We start from the raw sequence: 13,238 nt of genomic DNA, 5'->3' as shown, positions 1-13,238 counted from the left end.
TTTCCGGATGTTTTGATATTCTGTTCTGTCATATAAAGTGTGAATCAACATGTAGCCAAAATGTTGGAAGTTTTATCACATCATGATGCTGTCACTACTTGTGGTGTGTGGTTCAATTCCGATTCTTCCAGCTGATTATGGCTAGCTGGAGGTGTTGAGATCTGTTAGTGCTTCCTGTTGCCTTAAAGGGCACCGTTCTCAAAGACTGTCAATGGAATGGAATGTTAATGTCAAGGTTTTTTGGTAAGAAGATTTGATATTGACATTGATGGGGGAAATGGTGTCATCATCTGTTAACTCTGGAAGTGAACCTATTTTCGCTGCACTCATATTGTGGAAGTCGATTTCGCGTTTTTACAACTTTTTACCCTTTCTTTATTGAAACATATTGTAGTGGCAAAGGCGATTTTTTTAATGTCTGAAGTGTCTGAAGCAGCCAGAAACAGCTGTTTGGTCACTAATTCCCTCTTCAGTGTAAACTGCAAAGAAATTTTAGCGTCTTCTGGTCGCCATGAGATCTAAGACACTGTCATCATGAGTCAGTTCATACACTATCTGCTCAAGCTAATTTTCTACAAAGACATTTAAACAATCTCTCTGAAGTTCTTGTCCAGGTATCTATTTTGATCACGTGCATCTCACAGAGTACAGTTTTCCCTACTGGCCAGTTCACACTGGACATCAACAAAATGGGATGACATCACCATCATATGGTTCATATTAGATAGGACACTAACATATCAATTTGCTTTACTCAGCACCTAACAATGAAAGTTTGTTCTGATAGACGATTCATATAGTGATCTGTATACTATCTGGATATACATCTACTGTCTGTGACCATAGCGTTTTTGAGTGCCACCTTGAGACAGTTTGTCCATGTTGTGTGCCATCTTCCAGTTACTGTGCAGTTTGCAAGTGGGGATGGGGGGATTTCTCCTCCTCTGCACCAACCTATCTCATCCTCTAATTTTAAATTACCTATCACAACCAGGGACATTTATTTTTCAATCATTGGAGATGTAGAACCTAACATTTAAATTTAATGTGTTTTCTCAATAATTTTGGAAAAAGGGCTACATAGTTTAACAATTAGGAACATTTCAGACTGAATAGGAATTCTCATGCAGTCATTGTTGCTTTAAGCTAAACTCTGAAATCCATTACTTGCCAGCTTGCGAAGCAAGTAGCATTATTAGTGAGTTAGGTGCTTGCAGATTATAAGAACTATGGAATTTCAGTATGTCTTTCAGACAAAGCACAATTTCTTCATGTCTTCAGCATTTTGCATTACTGAAAACATATGCAAGGATTGACAGTCAAGATACTAAGACTGCTGCTAAATAAGTCAAAATATATGGTGAATCTAACAAACAAAACAGTAATGATGGCACTTAGTGCCACTTGACGGACTGAAAACTTAGAGACGATCAAAGGTAGGAATAAGAGTAACTGTAGGATCGAAATTAAAGTGGGAAATTGTGTTGGCTTGTCACATTTACAGAACTGGCAAAAGACTAAACTTTGGATGTCTGTAAAAGAGAAAAATGTGCTAATATGCATAGTGTGCTCAAAAGTTTGTGAACTTCAGTGGATTGCGTGGAATTTGTGCACATCAAAAACAAAATAATAATATTGATGATCATGCAAAGTGCATATCACACATGAAATCTGCAAAAATTATATGTAGCAAAGACAAACAAAGTGTAGAAAAATGCATGGATGAAAGTGAAAAGTTGTGGGAAAAACAACATCAAGCAAAATTAATCACAACAGGTGTTCAGAGCTACATGTGTTATAGCTCTACAGAAATTATTATTCAAATCATATCCCACAGTAATTTAACTACAGAGGTCTAACGATTGTCACTTGGCAATGTGGGACATAATAACCATTAATATCGAACTAACATTATGTTTATAAGAGAAAAAAATGAAAAATAATCTAGCTCACTTCCTTATAGAATCAGATACAAGTTTTAGTATCATAATGGATCAAAGTGCTATGATTTCCAATAAAACCTGTTTAAGAATATATGTATGTTTTTCCTTTGAGGAAGTTGCTTGCAGCTATTTTTTCGATATTGTTGAACTAGAACATAGGATGGTTGAAGGTATTTTCAGTACATTGCCAGCAGCCCTTGAAAGATATAACACTGAATATGATCTACCAAAGAAAAAATCTTCAGGTATGGCAACAGATGGTGTATCAACAATGCTTGCACCTTACGAAGACATAGCTGCTCTAGTGCATAATCATTTACAAAAGGACTTAATTGTCGTACATTGTATGAATTGCAAACTGTTACTAAGTGTCTATGATGTTAGGAATGATGTAGCAGTTGTGTACCATATGAAGACTTCTTTAGATTGCTTATATTTTGTGTTTTCTCGGAGTACCAGAACTTAAAGACTATTACAGACCATATCACAAGAGTTATCCTCTCAACTATTACATTAGGCCTTATTTTTCATGTATGTTGGGTTACTTCTGCATTTAATGCTGTTCAAACTCTTCTTGAAAGTCACAGTTTTCTTTACCATCTTTTTGAAAACTGAGACGCATTGGTTCCTGATCAACTCGTGAGAGATCTAAATTTGAAGGGTTGCTAAAATATCTCATGAAGTGGCTGATTTAATGAAACTGGTTGATTTCTGAAAGTGTAGAAGTTCTGCAAGTAATAATTCTTTATGCAAAACAGGAATTTTTCAGCCCTTAAAGAAAATAAGAAACTGACATGGCTGCAAAAACTCTTGAAACACTGAAAACAAATGACAACATGAATTAGGTTGATAGTACAAGAATTTGGGGAAAAGAGCACATTCAAAGGAGTTGTAATTAAAGAACCATCTTGTGATGAACATAACTAATATTGGACGAATTTCTTCAGTCTTTGGTAGACGATAAAAAAACGACTTAGAAGACTTGGATTTCTTTTTGGATGCTGTTATATTAAATTCAGACACATGCCCTTCAGACAAAAATGAATGTGTGTTTTACAGTCACTTGTTAATTCCTCATTTATGTATCAAGGTCAATTTTAAATTACGTAAAAGCATGTGTGCATCATCAGTTAAAGATTTTTGTATGTATGAAAAAATCCTCAACACATTCTCACTTCTGTGAAAGAATTTCTGAAAGCAGTCGAAACTATACCTGTACCTATGGCTGAATGTGAACATGGATTTACTGTAATGAATATAACACTGACTAATCAAAGAATTCATTCCAAATTGTAACACTTACAAACTTTTTATTACGAGAAATAGATGTTCATTGCATTGCTCTGATGCCGAAAAATTTGCAGCAAGATGGATACTCTTTACAAAAAAACCGGAAACTCCTCGAATCTTCAGGATCAGTCTCATTCATCACATCTGTTCAATAAAACTCTGTAAGCTGAAATGACAAATAGATATTGTAGTATGATTTTGTGAATATGCTTTGCCTATAATGTGTTTTTAAGATAAATCAGGAAGGTTATCACAAATTATATGTAGATAACTAATAGCTTTATACACAAGCAAAAGTGTGTGGTGTAGTTGCCATGTTTTGTATGTGTGTGTGTGTGTGTCTGCGCGCGCGCGTGCGTTTGTGTGTGTGTGTGTGTGTGTGTGTGTGTGTGTGTGTGTGTTCAAGCCGACTAGGAAATCCTCCCTTCCCCCTGCACCTTGTGGTAAAAGCATGCATTGCACCCTGCTTCCAGTTGGTGGGATAGAAAATCTACCTGCTGTTAATGAAGTGTTGGTATGTTGTGAGTTTAAACTGGTATATTTCCTCCTCTACATAAAACTGTACGAATCAGTGGAGCAATGAAAGTGATTTAACTTTCCACATTTCCAATAAGTGGCAAGAATCTCAAAAAAACATATTTTCTTGCAAGTTATAATGTTTGTTATATTTCAAACAGGTTTCCTCAGCAAACAATATGCAATTGTTTTGGGTGGACATCTCTTCTTAGAAAGATGCCTGGAACTTCGAGAAGACATCTCATACCAGAAGTAGTGCCTTTATAGCTTAAGTTTCCAACACATTTAATGCCAAAGAAAAAGCAATCAAGAACACATATCAGAATCACATCTGAACACTATAATGTAGAAACTTATGATCCTATTGAACAGTTAGTCACTTGAACTTTTCAGCATGTAAATACTGTATTTGTTTTCTCGCAAGTGCAGTTTCTTATTAGTATAGCTCAAGTTTAGTTTTGTGTCTGTATAACTAGGATTCCATTAATGTTTCAGTTCACTCAGAATCATTCTAAAAAAAAGTTGTCAGTGGGACAGAATGTCAATCCTAAGGGCCGGGTTCGATTCCCGGCTCGGTTGGAGATTTTCTGTGCTCAGGGACTGGGTGTTGTGTTGTCCTAATCATCATCATTTCATCCCCATCGACACTCGAGTCGCCGAAGTGGCGTCAAATCGAAAGACTTGTACCCAGCGAACGGTCTACCCAATGGGAGGCCCTAGTCGCACGACATTTACAGTTTTATAGTTGATGTATTACCAGAACAGTCCTCTAGGCACAACTGCGTCAGAGCATAAATGTGTGATAACTAACATGCCATGTCATGAATATGGTAGCATCATTTGTTACCTGTTTATGCTCTGACATACTTGTGCCTACATGACTCTTCTGCTAATGCGCTTACGATAACTACGTTACAGTCGTAACCTAGATCTGCAATAAATTACGGATTCTGCAACCAACTGCTGTCTGTCTTTACATTTGAATATTTGGCGGTCACTGTGCACCTCAGGTATCCAGTGGATTCCAGTTTATTAATCCATTATGGTTTTTTTCCTCTGTAGCAATTAACGTCATAGAAAACATGACTTTTCTCCTTCAGTTCAAATGGCTCTAAACACTATGAGACTTAACATCTGAGGTCATTAGCAGCCTAGACTTAGAATTGCTTAAACCTAACTAACCTAAGGACATCACACACATCCATGCCTAAGGCAGGATTCGAATTTGCAACCGTAGCAGCAGCAGCAGCAGCGCGGTTCTGGACTAAAACGCCTAGAACCACTTGGCCACAGCTGCCGGCTCTCATTCAGTAGTGCTGGCATTTTCACTAAATAAAAGATTATGTAATGAAACTTCCTTCTTAAATTCTGTTCTTATTTTACACAGTGTAGCTGCCAGCTCTGTCCAAGTATTCTAGAATGTGAATAAGTTTTCACATTCAGATATTTGGTTCTCTTAAGATGGGTTCACACACACAACTAATGTGACCCTACAGCCTTGGCTTACTGTAGTGAGCTACCATTCACACAGGACGCCACAGGCTCTACTTACCCCATGTTTCAATATGACGTCACTTCAAATAGTCATTGTTTTAGTACAGGCTACAGCATTAGAGCTGTGAATGAGTTAAATATGAGGAAGACGAAACCCAAACGTTGGATCCGAAAATAGATTTGCCACAGGATAAATCAGCGGCAACAAAAAGAAATACCGCTTGGAGATGAAACTGCTGTTTGCTATGGCAAACCGACCAACGGCCGGCATGTAAATATTATCTGCAAACTTTTCACATTTGCAAGATTTTAGAATCTTATTGTACTCATTCATGAAGAAATTTCTAATAACTAATCTTTAGATTAACAGCTGCCAATAGACAATTGGGGGGCTATTTGGCACACATAATTCACAATTTATACGGTGCTTGGCCTCACAAATCACAAAGTTTATATGACTCGCTTTTTTAGTTACACATTAAGTTTAACCATCTATTTATTCAAAAACCTTTTAAGATTGTGAGTTACATCATTGGGCAGCAAATGTCGCGCACTCCTATGTCTTATAGTACCAGAATCTGCGAAAGAGTACCTGAAGATAGCTGTTTCACTTTTTTCTGTAATTAAATGAAAACACACTGAAATCAAATGGAGCACAGTAGCAGTTGCTCCACAATAAATATAACGGAATGCTAGTTTCTCGATATACAGCCTTCATGGAGGAGTGGTGAAAGGAAAGTTTTGCAACAAAGTACAACCGAGCTGAACTTTTTCTGGCATGACGTAAGTTGCGTCTCGTAAGTTGTGGCGCTAAAAATTTGATGCTCACACATGCAACTGCATTGTACCACTATCTGGGGCGACTCTTTCGTTGCGTGTGTGAACCTGGCTTTGGGGATAATCAGTCAATGAAGAAAGTTTCCAAGTCGTGACAGAATTTGAAATTTGTCACGAAAACAAAACAATAAAATAAAGACAAAGAAAAGGCAAATGCTCAATATCCTCTTCTATAACATATATTTCTATACTATGGGTGAGGGCGGCGATAATAGGTTGGCTTCCGATTTTAGCAAAGGACGACATATTTTCCCGCACCGACGACAAAACTTTTTTCCTCAGAAACGTTGACGTAAATTGCTGTTCCGCGTCGTTGACGGCCTGTGGTAATGTCGCCATTTGAAATGCATTGTTGAAAGTTTGGACGTTCCGTTCCGTCAAATGTGAATCAGCCCTTACAACTTTCAGTGCAAGTGTTCTATACATGATTTATATATCTGTTCGATTACTAGGTTAGGGGAAAAAAATGTAAATGACCTATCTATACTCTTATTTCCAACTTCCAATATCTGTACGGCTGAAGAGCAGAGCTGACACCTTTACTGCTGTCAGCGCGCTGCGACAGTGAAATTATGAAATAACACAACAAATCTCAGACATACTATCGTATCTTCACAAGCTCTACGACGAGATACGACCTCATAGTATACTGTTTTGGGGGTTTGTGTTATCGAGTGCGCTCTAGTAACGGAAATCTTTGAACTAATGTTTGAAAAGAAAATCTTTGAGTTTCACAACTGCTGCTGCCATCTAATGGCACACATGTTTGTGTAGTGTTTAAGAAAGTTAAGGAATAACTAAAAAGCTATCTTCGTGTAGAGACTCTGTGCGTTTACGTTCAGTTTTCTTGATCGTCTTTTTTTGTGTGTGGTTAATTGCTGTGATCAAAATGGCATTAAATCCTGCATACGAAGCGATCGGGAAGGGTTTTGTTGCCCAGTACTATGCTCTTTTCGATGATCCAGCTCAGCGGCCCAATCTGATTAACATGTACAACGTACGTATACAGAAAAAATCCTTGATATGTGTGTAAAGTTGTTTTTAAACATTGGTGTATCGGATCTGTAGTTTGAGAAGGACTTGATGTTTTGTGCAGCACAATTTGAAAACGTTAATTGACGAAGACCAGAACTTGTTATTCATAGCAACAAGCCGGTACTTTCTGCATATTTGAGGTCGTACTTATACAAACTTAGCTGGAAAACCATGATTCATTTTATCTTAGTGGGCTTAACGGAATGGATACATTGTTAATAATCATTCTGGCTTTCGTTACATTGCCGAAGTACTATGTTAGTAAACACACTATTACAATAACTGCAATATTTATAAGTTATTGAGCAGCAACTGTTCAAATCTTATGATCTCCTTGCTCGTCCAAATAAAAGCATATTTCAAAACGTACAAAGTCGCATGTGATAATATTGATACAGACGGTGTGAACACTTCTTGCTGTGGGAATGTGAAAATATAAATTAGACAATTTTTGTCGTGTACCAAAGTAAAAATCATTGTGTATTGTGATGTTTACCAGACAGTTCGAAACAAGGTAAATGAGCCTTGATCAGAAGTCGCTTAAGTCTGGTTTGGAACATTCTGGATAGGATAGTCTTTGAAAATACATACTAGTAAAAAAAAAAAAAAAAAAAAAACCAAGTAGTTGGTTTTTTTTTTTTTGTGCACTCCTGTCAGCTACGTTTGAGGGTGATCAAATGATGTACCTTTATTTCATCATGAGGTCAAACTGTTATAGCAAATATGGTGACCACCATGCAATAACATCTGGCTGAGTAATTAAGTTGTAACATTTATGCCCTTGTTTATATCTTCAGTGAGTCATCTACAAGGGCTTTCCTAGTGTGATAAGAAAAATAATCTTGTATGCAGAGTGTCTGCTGATACTTGAATGTTGAAAATGAAACACAGTTACATATCTCCAACATTTTGACAATTGAACAACTAATAGCCCAATCAGGGAAAAAAAGTAGTTTGCTTGAGTCTGTTGTATGTTCATTTTGCCCAAGGAGTACCGCTTTCATTCCCAAATACCATCACCTGACCATCCTACGTTTTGTGAAAGATTATAATTGAAATATTGGTAGTGCATTTCACAACATGAATAAGAAATTATTTCATACTCATTAGGCATACTTAAATGCTACAAACCCCCGGCTCCCCTCCCTATAAACGATGGACCTTGCCACTGGTGGGGAGGCTTTTGTGTCTGAGCGATACACATAGCCAAACCATTGGTGCAACCACAATGGAGGGGTATCTGTTAAGAGACCAGCCAGATGTGTGGTTCCTGAAGAGGAGCAGCAGCCTTTTCAGTAGTTGCAGGGCAACAATCTGGATGATTGAATGATCTGGCCTTGTAACATTAACCAAAGCGGCATTGCCGTGCTGGTACTGTGAATGGCTGAAAGCAAGGGGAAACTACAGCCACAATTTTTCCCGAGGGTATGCAGCTGTATTGTGTGGTTAAATGATGGCATTCCCTTGGGTAAAATATTCCGGAGGTAAAATAATCCCCCATTCAGACCTCTGGGTGGGAACTAGTCAGGAGGACATTGTTATCAGGAGAAACAAAACTGGCGTTCTATGGATCGGGGTGAGGAATGTCAGAGCCATTAATCAGGCAGGTAGGTCAGAAAATTTAAAAACTGAAGTGGATAGATTAAAGGGAGATATAGTGGGAATTGGTGAAATTCAGTGGCAGGAGAAACAGGACCTCTGGTCAGGTGAATAAGACTATAAATACAAAATCGAATAGGGGTCATGCTGGAGTAGGTTTAATGATGAGTAAAAACATAGGAAGATGGATGAGCCACTATGAACAGCATAGTGAATGCATTATTGTAGCCAAGATAGACACAAAGCCCACACCCACCACAATAGTACAAGTTTATATGCCAACTGGCTCCGCAGATGCGGAGGAAATCAATGACGAGAGAAAAGAAATTATTCAATTAGTTAAGGGAGCTGAAAATTTAAGTCATGGAGAACGAATTCGATAGTTGGAAAAGGAAGAGAAGGAATAGTAGTTGGTGAATGTGGATTGGGGGAAAGGAATGAAAGAGTAATTCACCTGGTAGAATTTTGCACAGAGCATAATTTAATCATAGGTAACATTTGGTTTAAGGATCATGAGGGAAAGTTGTATACATGGAAGAGACCCAGAGACACCGGGAGGTTTCAGATTGATTATCTAATGGTTAGACAGAGATTTAGGAATGAGATTTTAAATTGTAAGACATTTGCAGTCCAGAGTTATGGGCTGCAGATTAAAACTGAAGAAACTGCAAAAAGACAGGAATTTAAGGAGGTTGGACATGTATAAACTGAAAGACCCAGAGGTTGTAGAGGATTTTAGAGGGAGCGTTGGGGAATGGTTGACAAGAACAGGGGAAAGTAATAAAGAAGAAGAATAAGTAGCTTTGAGAGATGAAATAGCCTCAGCAAAGGATCAAATGGTAAAAAGACGAGGGCTAGTAGAAATCCGTGGGTAACATAAGAATTTAATCAATGAAAGGAGAAAATATAAAAATGCAGTAAATGAAGTGGGTGAAAGGGAATACAAAAGAATGAGATCAGCAGAAAGTGCAAAATGACTAAGCAGGAATGGCGAGATGAGAAATGTGAGAATGTAGAAGCATCACTAGCTGTAAGATAGATGCTGTATGAATATCAAGAACTCAGGTGGTAAACAAGTCCTAAGCAAAGGAGGGAAAGCAGGAAGGTGGAAGGAGAATATAGAGAGTCTACTTGAGGGCAAAATTATGGAAATGGAAGAGGGCGTAGATGAAGATGAGATGGGAGATGTGATACTGTGTGAAGAATTTGACAGAGCACTGAAGGACATAAGTAGAAATAAGGCCCCTGCAGTAGGCAACATTGTGTTACAGCTGCTGATAGCCTTGGGAGAGCCAGCCACGACAAAACTCTTCCATTTGGTGTGCCAGGGTATCTGTCTTGTCTTGTATGACCCTCAGACTTCAAGAAGAATATAATAATCACAATTCCAAAGAAAGCAGGTGCTGACAGATGGAAACATTAACGAACTATCAGTTTGATAAGTCATGGCTGCAAAATACTAACACAAATCCTTTACAGAAGAATGAAAAAACTGGTAGCAGCCGACCTTGAGGAAGATCTTTGTGGATTCCAGAGAAATTTAGGAACACGCGAGGCAATACTGACCCTACGACTTCTCATAGAAGATAGGTTAAGGAAAGGCAAACCTATGTTTATAGCATTTGTAGACTTAGAGAAAGCTTTTGACAGTGTCGACTGGAAACTTTTTCAAATTCTGAAAGTGGCAGGGATAAAGTACAGGGAGCGAAAGGCTATATACAATTTGTACACAAATTAGATAGCAGTCATAAGAGTCGTGGGGCACAAAAGGGATGTAGTGGTTGAGAAGGGAGTGAGACAGGGTTGTAGCCAGTTCTCAGTGTTATTGTAATTCTTATCAGAGACAGCAAAGGAATTGGAAGAACAGTTGATCAGAATAGACAGTGTCCTGAAAGGAGGATAATTTGTATCTAAATAGAAGAAAAACGTGGTTACTGGAATGTTGTTAAATTAAATCGGGTGATGCTGAGGAAGTTAGATTAGGAAATGACACTTAAAGTAGTAAACAAGTTTTGCTGTTTGGGAAGCAAAAGAATGGATGATGGTCGAAGTAGGGAGGATATAAAATGTAGACTGGATATGGCAAGAAAAGCGCTTCAGAAGAAGAGAAATTTGTTCACGTCGAGTACAGATTTAAATATCGGGAAGTCCTTTCTGAAAGTATTTGTATGGAAGTGAAATGTGGATGATAAACAGTTTAGAGAAGCAGCTTTCGAACTGTGGTGCTACAGAAGAATTCTGAAGATTAGATTGGTAGATAATGTAGCTAACGAGGAGATACTTAGTAGAACTGGGGAGAAGAGAAATTTGCGGTACCATGTGATTAAAAGAAGGGATTAATTGATAAGACATGTTCTGAGGTGTTAAGGGGTCACCAGTTTAGCACTGGAGAGAAACGTGTGGCTAAAAATTGTAAAGGGAGACCAAGGGATGAATATAGTAAGCAGTTTCAGGAGGTAGGTAGTTATTCGGAGTTGAGGAGGTTTGCACAGGATAGAGTAGCATGGAGAGTTGAATCCAACCAGTGTTCGGACTGAAGACAGCAACAATATATTCTACAAATCAAGATTGCAAATTATGAAACTTATTTCATAAACTTCTGCAAGAGGGCGTTCTGTAATTTGTAATGAGATTGGTACATATCCCCAGATAAATTGGTTATTAAAGTTAAGGAGCATAATCTTTCTATAACTGTAAGTAGTTTAATATTACTGTCATGTCTTGCCATTACCTATGTTGTTCACACTAGATGTAGAAGGATGCTTAACAGCTACAGTGGCTAAGAAGCAAAACATGCCTGAATGAAATTATAAATAATGAGAAGTATTGTGGAATACAGAAATAAGATTGCCTGTTGTGTAGATTGGCCGAGATGTAAAGATTTTTGGACTTTCATTACATTTAGTTGAACAAGCCACATTTTGGACTTTGGTAGCATAGTGTACTGTTGAAGCGGATGGTGCTAAACTGTCAGTTTTAAAATATCATTCTAGTAAATGAATGTGTTTTAGCATTTGAGAAATAGTGGCAAGCAAAGGAAAGTTTCTGTAAAAGAATGTTCTCTTGTCTTTTATTAAAGAGTATCAGAAAACAACTTGTAAAGCAAGGTGAGAGAGCTGGAAGGGTGAAACAAGGGAAAAGAGTTAAATGATACCAAAGCTGTATGCAGGTTTTGTAAGCCAGTAATGTCTAGCAAGGTAAAAAGGAGGCTGCATTGATAGTTATTACAAACCAGAGAAACATATTGTACAAGTTATATTCTCATTAAAATAACTTTGTGATTGATATTTCAGCTAGTTGAATGATTTGGCCCATCCACCAACCAGTTATAACTTTTTCTTGAGTGACGTGTTTGCAGTGTTGCCTGTTTTTGTAGATATATGCAGAGCCTTGTCTAATGTGATGGACTGCACACTGGCAATGCTGTCCCCCTGCCACAGCAATCTGTCAGTGACTAAGTTATTTTAATCAGGTTATAACAAAAATGGAGGAACCTAAGCAAGTGGTAAGTTGGAATATCATGTTTGTCAACTGTTAGACTGAAGAAGATTAAGCAGAGTTGTTATTCACATAGAACAGTTGCTATATTTTGAATCTTTAAATGAGACAGTGTGAATAGCTCTCTTAGATTGTTTGTAGATGATGCATCTATTAAAGTCATTAGAGGAGCAAAACAAATTGCAGAGGTTTAGACAAGATAACTGCACGGTGTAAAAAAAGCCACAGTTGTCCCTGAACAAAAAAAAGTTAGGTTCTCTGCGAGAGTATTAAAAACACTGTTAAATTTGGGTTGCACAATAAATCGCACAAATTTAAAGGCTGCCGATTCGTGAAATGAGAGAAAAATGTGAAGCCTCTTGTGATTGGTTTTTCCAATTCCAGTATGACTCCATCATAGCCAACATTGCTCAATATTTAATGCACTTCTCTTTGCAAATGACTCAAACTCGAAAGTAAATTCAGAAATGTCATATTATGTAATGTATAAATCTAAAATATTGTTACTTATTATGTACATGCACCATTTATCAACACTGAATTAAATGCAAGGGGGAGGCAATATGTAAATTCTGCATCAAATGTCTATAACAAAATACTGCTACATGTATGAGATGATGGAACAGCTTTCAAGAAATTTGGAGAATTGGTTTGGCAAAGGAGTGAACAAGAAGAAGATAATATTTATAGAAAGAAAGACTGCAGCAAGTTGTTTTAAATGTCAGCTGTAGTAAATAGCCTATGCTGGTAGAAAAGGAGGGAGCGAGTACGTCAAGGGATAATAATCATATATTTGTGAGCCAAACCAGACACTGCAAGCAGATATTTGGCATTTTATCATAGTAGTATTTTTTTATTTCTGCTAATGTATTATGTGCATTATCATATCTTTCATCCATGGTTTTCTTTTGTATTTGTATGCATTTTGTTCATTTGTTTTAACTCTTGTGATTTCATGCTTTAATGTCAGATGTTCAAGGAAGACTGTCAGTTTGTAAATAATTTTGTTGCCTGGTTTGTCACACT

General features: G+C 37.5%; 1 protein-coding gene across 3 annotated transcripts in view; it reads left to right on the top strand.

Annotated features, from left to right (window-relative positions):
* The first annotated feature begins 6,811 nt into the window (after positions 1-6,811).
* LOC126250456 (probable nuclear transport factor 2) overlaps positions 6,812-13,238 on the top strand; it is a 29,175-nt gene continuing 22,748 nt past the window's right edge. For 2 of the 3 annotated variants that reach the window (XM_049951563.1, XM_049951562.1), the window contains exon 1: positions 6,812-7,077. In XM_049951563.1, coding sequence (XP_049807520.1) covers positions 6,970-7,077 — 108 coding nt within the window. In that variant the 5' untranslated portion in view covers positions 6,812-6,969. The remainder of the gene's footprint in view (positions 7,078-13,238) is intronic. The other variant, XM_049951561.1, reaches the window with a different exon arrangement.

Source organism: Schistocerca nitens, chromosome 1 (genome assembly GCF_023898315.1).
Source record: "Schistocerca nitens isolate TAMUIC-IGC-003100 chromosome 1, iqSchNite1.1, whole genome shotgun sequence".
NCBI lineage: Eukaryota > Metazoa > Arthropoda > Insecta > Orthoptera > Acrididae > Schistocerca > Schistocerca nitens.
Note: the sequence above shows the minus strand (reverse complement) of the source record. Positions and strands in the feature narration are given on the sequence as shown.